Here is an 8,864-nt window from a genome sequence, read left to right on the forward strand (position 1 = left end):
AAATACAATGCAAGACAAAAGCTTCCTAGACTTACGATGATTCACTCGCCATTATTAAAGTATGTTGCACAGGTATATACTCCTAGTTCATTTGATTTATTTCAAACTGAGTTTGATTGGAGTTCTGCTGCTTATATTGTTTCTCGTAAAGAGAACAATCAAATGTCTGAATATCAAGTTGCCATTTTTGAAAAAGATGGACAATACACCATATCTGGCAACTGGCAATGTGAAAGATATGTGATGAAGGATAAATGTCGGTCTAGAAATTTTCACAAAAATAATTCCATTGCAAGTATAGTTTTGAATCGACAAATTATCCTCAATCAAAGTTTAATTTGTTTGTCACAATGCAAACCCAATAAAAATCGAAAGTATTTAAACCTTGGGTCGTCTCTCAAGGAATTGTAGGGAAGTGTGCATATTATTAGTTATGGGTGTATATTTTTGGAGTTTTGGGTTTGATAGACAAGAAAGTAAAGGAAACTCAAATGGTAAAAAGGTCTTGACAATGGTTGATGGTTAAGGATCACTCCCACTTTGTCATCCCCAAAATTAGAGAAAAGTCTAGTGAGCTTAATTAATCCTAACCCATAAGTTCTAGCTAACTCACTAATTAATTTAGTGAGAGACTAGAGTCAATGGACACAAATTATCAATCACTTGGACATTAGTAACTCAAGGTAACTCAAGTTATCAACCCAAGCCAAGAACACAAAAAATCTACTCTAAAATTCAACCAAGTATTTTGTCAAACACTTAGAAGGCATAAAAGAAAAGTATAGTAAATTGGCAAGAAATATAAAATCTACAACTACCAAAGGCAAGAAAGCAATAATAACAAGTTAAATAAACATCAATAACATAAAAACATCAAATTGCATTAAATGGAAATCGAAATCAACAAAGGTTCATAAACATAAAAGTGACTAAAATAAGAAATTAACAAGAAGAATTAAAAGAGCGAAAACGTAGCAACAAGAAATTAAAAGGAAAAATAAATGAAAACAAAAATTAAACCTAAATCTAAGAAGAATATACCCTAAATCTAACCATAATTCTAGAGAGAAGAGAGAGCTTCTCTCTCTAGAATATGACCTAAAGCATGTTTCTAATCTATCCTAATTGCTCTCCCCTTGTTCCCTCTTGAATTCTGCATCAAATAGCTCCAGAAATGAGTTGGATTGGGCTTCTGCAGCCCCAGAAATCGCCCCCAGCGTGTTTTATTAAGTTGGTCACGTGCTGCTTGTCACGCGTACGTCTCGCATTACAGATTTCCAAAACTTCATTTCATGAATTTTCCAATTTGACATGCTTTTTCTTCATTCCTTCAATCCAATCTTTGTCTTCTAAACCTGAAATCACTCAACAAACATATAAAGGCATCGAATGGAATTAAAGTGAATTATATTTATCAAATTAAGGGCCTAAAAAGCATGTTTTCACTCTTAAGCACAAATTAGGGAGAATTTACAAAACCATGCTATTTCATTAAATAAATGTAGGAAAAGTTGATAAAATCCACCAAATTCAATACAAGATAAACCATAAAATTGTGGTTTATCAATATGATAATTATTTGTAGTTGTGGAATGTTTGAAACAATGGGATTCTTATATTGTCATAGTTTGAATGTTTTAAATGTTTGGGATGTGAAGCGAATTTTGGATCAATACATTATGAAGAGATGGACTAGAGAAGCAAGAGAGATAATTGTTCATGACTCAGATGAAAAAGTTGTTCAAAGTGATACAAGAGTGGATGCTACAGCACGGTATAAGAATATATGTTTTAAAGCAATCAAATTAGCTGCTCAATCATCAGATTTTGAAGTAACATCTAATTTTGTTGAACAAGTTATAGACGAGGCATATAAGAAGGTAGATTCTTTTTGTAGACACAATCAAGATGATGATGTTTCAAATATTTTGAATGCAAAAGAAATCGTTAATAGCTGTTCAGATGGAGATGCGTTAAAAAGATTACTTGAAAATGTGAAAGGGTTGAAAGAAAAGGAAGGACGAAAAGGCAGAAAAAAGACCAAGAGTTGGGTTAAAAAACAATCAAACAAGAGAATGGCCTTAACAAGAAAACATTCCATCCAAAATTGTCAGGTTGTAATATATTTTATTCCTTACTATCATTTTTTTAACATTTTTAAAACTTATTGCAGTTCTTCTGTATTATTATTTTTCTTTTAATAGTTTTATATTGCAGGTTGAAATTTTTACTTTAAATCCTGAAAATCAAAAGCTGTTTTGCCACTTTATTCATGCCAACACATTACTGATCAATTATGAAATTAAGTTACAACATCAAATGGAGTCAAGCTACAACACCAAATATAAATAACTAAATGATAGAATGAAAAGTTATTTATTTGAACTTTGCAATTTTTCTCTTTGAATTTATAATGAATGACTTTAAGGAATTTGAGATGATTGTTTTGTTTATATTTTTTATTATTTGTCTATTCTAACTTTATCATGTTTATCGTTTTACATCAATACAATGAGAATGATAAGTATAGGCTACTTAAATTAGGATTAACAAGTCACACGTTCAAACTTAAACTACAACATTAAACATGAAACAAGCATCGTAAACACATAAAATCACATAAAAATATAAATAAATTAATTTAATTTATATCAATATAAATTTATTAGAGATCTATTAAACCAACATCACATCATTAGTTACTCTAAACACCCTTTAATTTGTTCTCGGTTACATTCTTATTTCAAGTATAAACAAAAAAAAAATTGAATACATTTATTTAAAAGAGTTTGAGTACATTTACATGAGTATTTTTTCATATTAAAATAAAAATAAAAAAAAAACATTTCTTGACCCATTTTAAATTAATTTATTTTGTTTTTTTACCAGACTTTTCAAAAAAATGTTAAGGATTAAAAAAAGATGAAAAATCACTGTTGGTCACTATTAATCTCTTTCGTGACAAAACTTTAAATGTGAGTTATAGAAGACAAAAATAAAAAAAAAAAGAAGATAATAAAGATAACAACAATATCATAGAAGAACATGACAATAAAACATAAAAAGAGAATTAAATGTTGTGAAAAAATAAAATTAAAAATAAAATTTCTCTTTTTTTTTTGAAGAAAAAGAAAGAAAAAACAAAATAAAAGAGAAAGAAAATGAAATAAAAAGAAAAAATCATGCGATCTTGGAAGCTACTGCAGTTGTTGCATGATTTCCGAAAAATCCTATTAAAAAGTCTTCTTTTAACTTCTTTTAATATATTTATTTATTATTTATTTATTTAAAATGATCATAATCATTTATATTATCAAAAATTCAAATTATATTAGTTTTTTTTAAAGTAAATGAACAACTTCAGAAGAGTCAAATTCAATTTAAAAAGATAAAAATCAAAAGATTTTTTGAAATAAGATAATCTTAGTGAATGAGGCTTGAAAGGAGATCCTCTTTTACTGAAAAGAGTGAGAGTGTCTCAACAACAAAGGATTGAAATTGAAGCTACCTCATGTGCATGACGGTTCTATGAATTCCCAGGAGGATTTGGTCCAGTTTAATCTGATGGCGGCTTGGCTTTGTGTGGGATTTCTGCCGCAGAAAAAGTGTATGGTAGTTGGGGGATATATTTTAAATGAATAAAGTTTTATATTTTTTTTCTTCTTCTTCTTTTAAATTCACGCAGGCAGGTTCTTTTTCTTCTTCCCTAATGCTGCGTCTTCTTCTTCTTCTTTTTCTTTTTCTTTTTCGTTATCGTCATCACCAATAACACCAACATTTTGCTAACATCTTTATTGGTTCTGAATTTCTCTGGTGTCATCATAAAATAATTTCGGTTCATTTCTTAGTTTATTTGAGGTTCATTTGGATCCAGAAATAAATTCGATGTGTTTTTGTTGATGATTGAATCTTTTTAAGTGCTTGTTCAAATCTGAACTAATTTCGGTTCATTTGTGAGTTAATTGAGGTTTACTTGATACTACTGATAAGTATTAACCAAATTTTTTATTCCTTAAGTAATTTCAGTTCATTTCTTAGTTTAATTGAGGTTCATTTGGATCCAAAAATGAATTCGATGTGTTTTTGTTGATAATTGAGTCTTTTTGACTGCTTATTCAAATTTGAACTAATTTCGATTTATTTGTGTGTTAATTGAGGTTCACTTGATGCTGCTAATAGGTATTGATCAAATTTTTTATTTCTTAAGTAATTGATCGGTTCATTTCTTAGTTTAATTGAGGTTTATTTGGATCCAGAAATGAATTCGATGCATTTTTGTTGATAATTGAGTCTTTTTGACTGCTTGTTCAAATCTAAACGTTTATTTGTGTGTTAATTGAGGTTTACTTGATATTGCTGATAAGTATTGACTAAAAATTTTATTCCTTAAGTAATTTTGGTTTATTTCTTAGTTTAATTGAGGTTCATTTGGATCCAAAAATGAATTCAATGTGTTTTTGTTGATGATTGAGTCTTTTTTTACTGCTTTTTCAAATTTGAACTAATTTCAGTTTATTTGTGTATTAATTGAGGTTCACTTTATGCTGTTGATAAGTATACCAAATTTTTTAGCAAAGAATAATGAAATTATTCATTATCACTTTATTCAATTGCATTAGATTCCATTCCATTCCATTCAATTTGTCTTAAAAGTCATCCAAATCTTTGGGACAAATTGTTTATCGACAACACACTTGAACTAGAAATGAACCGAAATATTATTATAATAATACCATTGTGTAATAATAAATGAACCGAAAATTGTGCATCTATAAACTCAGAAACTCCTATAATTTCAATGCATTTCTAAGTTAATTGTGTTGCAATCACTATGTAATTTCGGTGTATTTGGTCTCGTTATCTTGCACAATTCAAAATTCTTCTTCCTTCTCCTCCTCATCTTCCACTTCGTCTTCTTTTTCATATTTTTTTCTTCATCGTTTACTTCTTATTTTATTTTCTCAAAATTCTTTTTGATTTATTCTCTTGAGAGAAATAAAATCAACAAAAAGAGAAGAAAATGTCAAATAAAAAAGAAGAATAAATGACTACAATAACATGAAAAAAATAAGGAGAAAAAGAAACAAAAACAAAATGCAGCAACAATATCACCAATAGAAGAAGGAAGAGGAGGCGCATGAAAAACAAAGCAAAGTGAAGCGGAATTTTGTTTGTATTAGTGAAGCGTGTGTATATACGCTATGTATAATAAAAATAGTTTTTGTTAGATTTATGCCAATTTAATTAGACTTAATTGTCGAAAATATTTGAATGTATAATAGCTCTCTATTTTAAATCCTAAAAATATTCTATTGGCAATGCTTTGTGAATTTCATGATACAGGTTTAAGAGTTGATGGTCTTGTTGATGGTCTGGAGATATTTATACAATTTGTGCTTGAAGAATCTTTGACATTTTTAAACCATCTTATGATTAAAACTAATGAAGTATGCCAGATAAATTAGTATAAAGAGTGTGGGAACAACTTATGGAGATTGAAATTCCAAAAAAATAAACTGAAAAATTTGCTTCAGCAGGTGGGTCTTATAAGACTTCAACTAGTGACACAAAGTAAGTTTTGCTACCTTGACAGATAGAAACTTTTGATGCTGACTTGAATTATAATATGGTACAGTGGTGTTAATTTCTCTTTTGTGGCCCTTTTTTTCTTGCACCCCGATGACAATGCCGTAGGGGTGTGATTAATGTAGTTTTATGCTTGTTTTTTGGTTCTATTTAGTTGGTACTTTTAGAGTTATAATCATCTTAAGTGTTTTGTTTTGTTTTAGTTGAAATGTTGTAAACTGTTTTTCTCCCACTTTTTTCAAGTGGTCGAGAGTATTATAAATAATAAAATAAAAAAGTAAACTATTAAAAATGCACGCGAATAATTTAAAAATGCGATAAAATTATTTAACATTAAATATGTATTTTTTTAAAAAATATTTTAGAGATTAAATTTTGATGCGATTTTTTGCAAGTATGATTAGAAAAATGAGATATTATTATTTTTAAAATTTAGTCATTTTTTCTAAGTATATATTTTTTTGTGATTTTTTAAAAGTATTATTGATTGTTGACAAAAAAAATCACACAAAAATAATATTTAACGAAAAATCATCAAATTGTAAGAATAAAAATATCTCATTTTTCTAATCATGTTTACAAAAAATCGCATCAAAATTCAATTCCTAAGACATTTTTTGAAAATACATATTTATTGTTGTACATTTTTTTCGCGTTTTTAAATTATTTCAGGGTATTTTGTCGATAACAAAATTCGAGTATATTTTTGTCAGTAACAAAATTATTCGGGTATATTTTTTGTGGTTTACCCTAAAAAACATCTTTTTACATTATTTAAATATAAATCGAATCAAATGAATTCGAATTAGCATGTTGAGTAGTAAATCGAATTAACATGATTTGATTTATTACTAATATAATATATATGACTTGATTCGATTTACTACCTGCACAGATTATTGACATTTTCTATTTTAAAATTATAAAACATAAATGTCAATAAGAAAATATCTCCATTTGGATTCAAATAAAATATAAAAAAACAAAAACGAATAAGAATAGAAATTTAAATTTTATATTTTAGTTCAAATTCCAGTAAATCTACATTTTCACAAACTTATAAATTCAAAATAGAACAATAAGCAATTTCTAAAAATTCATTAAAAATTATTCTTTGACTCATTAACATCTAAAGAATCATTATTGAGACTTTTGATGTTAAAAAGTTTATATAAAGTATAACCTTCTAAATTATCATAAGAATTAAAATTTGATTTTTTTTAAGAATTAGAAATAACAAATAATTATACAATATAAAACGACCAACTATATTTATACAATATGTAATTTGAATTATAATTAAAATATTTTTAATTACAATATTTTTACACTTTATACAATATTATACAAATAGTTATGTGTTACTTCTAACTTTGGATTTCTGTTCTACATACACTTGGAATTTTTCCGAGTGAGAAGTAACGCTTGACGTCATCAAAGGTTTGTTCTATACTTAATTTCACAAAGTAAATGATAATTTAACTGATAGAATATTTTAATTATTTATCAAATTACATATTATATAAATATAGTTGATCTTTTTATATTGTATAACTATTTGTTACTTCTTACTCTGAAAAATGATAAGCTTACTTTTTCAACATCAAAAGTTCCGATAATAATTTTTTATATGCTAAAGAATTAAATGATGATTTTTAAAGAATTTTTTGAAATCGTTTATTGTTCCGTTTTAAATTCATAAGTTTGTAAACATATAAATTTTTTGGAATTTGAACTAAAACACAACATTTGAATTTCTATTCTTATTCAATTTGATTTTTTTGATATTTTATTTGAATTCAAATGAGAATATTTATGTTTTAAAGTTAATAAACAAATGAACTTAAAGTTAGAAATGTTAATAATCGGTGTGTTTTGTCGATTTTTAGCAAATCGATGGTGGTTCAATTCTAATGGTCTGGGAGCGAAACCAACTCCTGGTACCAATTTTTTATAAGTGCATTAAAGCGTCTTCGATTAGACGGGTATCGGAATGAAATATAAATCGAAATTTGTAAAAGAATAAAAGAAATAAAAAAAATGAAATTTTCGAAAAGTAATTTAATTGAATTCGAAAAGATTGCGCTGAAATTAAAAGAAAACAGTAAAGATGCTTTCGACTTGGTCAAAGGGCTTTTGACATGAAAATTAAAAGTGGTGGAATGTAAATTGCATTTGAAACTTAAATCATTGCTTGAAACATAACTTTGACAAGAAAAGTAAAGTTTACAGGAAATATAAATGGAAATTAAAGACAATGGAAGGAATCCTACAGAAATTAAACTCGAATGCAGACTCAGAAATTCGCTGGAGATGTGAGTGTACTTGAGTGTATTTCTGAAGAAAAGTTTCAACCTCTATTCCCTAAAACTTTCTAATATTTATAATCTACTCATTGTAACCGTTTATTGATTACAGGGTGTTGTCTTTGAATGCGCACTACTTAGTAACCGTTCCCACTTTTTTGCTAATGAAACGTTATCCATCGATTCCTCACGTAGTGAAAGCCTCCAACTTCTCCATTGGCGCTCGATCTGCTATTTGAACCACTACTCGATTTGTAGAACATTTATATAATTCAAGCACAAACTATTTATTCATATAAATTACCCTTACAAAAATAATTCTAAGTTCTACAATTTGATAGTACCCAAAAAAAAGAAAAACTCAAATGAATCTTGAAATTAAATTAGACGTATTCTTAATTATTTTGTAAATGAGGGAGCGTTCTAATAAACATTCATAAAGACAAACATATATGTCCTTTTGGAATTCAGATGATTTAGAAGCAAGCTATACTAAAATGGATGGAATTAAATTTAGGGCATTCCCTTAATAATATAGAGATCATCAATAAATTAGAATCAGAAGAATTATTAAGCAAATGGGAGGAAAGTGCTGATGCACTTAAAAATCAATCATGGCCACCATCAGAAATCCCCCACCAACAGCCACTTATTCTCTTAGATCAAAATTATTCTTTATTTTTTTAATGTTTTTTTTATTGCCCTTTTAACTCTTTCAACATTCACATGCACACATGTGACATGTGGAGTGTTGGTTTTAAGGAGGTGGCAATATTAATGGAACCTTGTATATTTCTTAGAACAAAATTAGGTACCTATATCTATCTATGAATGTAGTAATTAGGTGGAAAGCATGTGAAAATGGCAGCTTCCTAGTGAAGTACGTTCTTTACTTATTATTGGCGAGAGAAAGTGATAGATTCAAATTAATAATAATGCATTAGCCATACTGAATTGTTTGGTTGGGGCTAG

General features: G+C 27.6%; 1 protein-coding gene across 1 annotated transcript; it reads left to right on the top strand.

Moving 5' to 3' along the window:
• The first annotated feature begins 36 nt into the window (after window positions 1-36).
• On the top strand, window positions 37-2,222 carry LOC148573298 (protein FAR1-RELATED SEQUENCE 1-like). The gene is made up of 3 exons (XM_088505723.1): window positions 37-224; window positions 1,586-1,880; window positions 2,205-2,222. The coding sequence occupies exons 1-3, from the start codon at window positions 37-39 to the stop codon at window positions 2,220-2,222; spliced, it is 501 nt and encodes a 166-aa protein (XP_088361849.1).
• Window positions 2,223-8,864: the final 6,642 nt, after the last annotated feature.

The sequence above is a fragment of the Arachis ipaensis genome, chromosome B2, assembly GCF_059453495.1.
Source record: "Arachis ipaensis isolate K30076 ecotype BB chromosome B2, ASM5945349v1, whole genome shotgun sequence".
Taxonomy (NCBI): Eukaryota; Viridiplantae; Streptophyta; class Magnoliopsida; order Fabales; family Fabaceae; genus Arachis; species Arachis ipaensis.

Bases quoted from the DNA above. Each gene is read 5' to 3' on its own strand.
- LOC148573298 (XM_088505723.1), top strand. From the start codon at position 37: ATGATTCACTCGCCATTATTAAAGTATGTTGCACAGGTATATACTCCT. The intron at 225-1,585 runs GCAATGTGAAAG...AATTATTTGTAG, and splicing joins TACACCATATCTGGCAACTG to TTGTGGAATGTTTGAAACAA.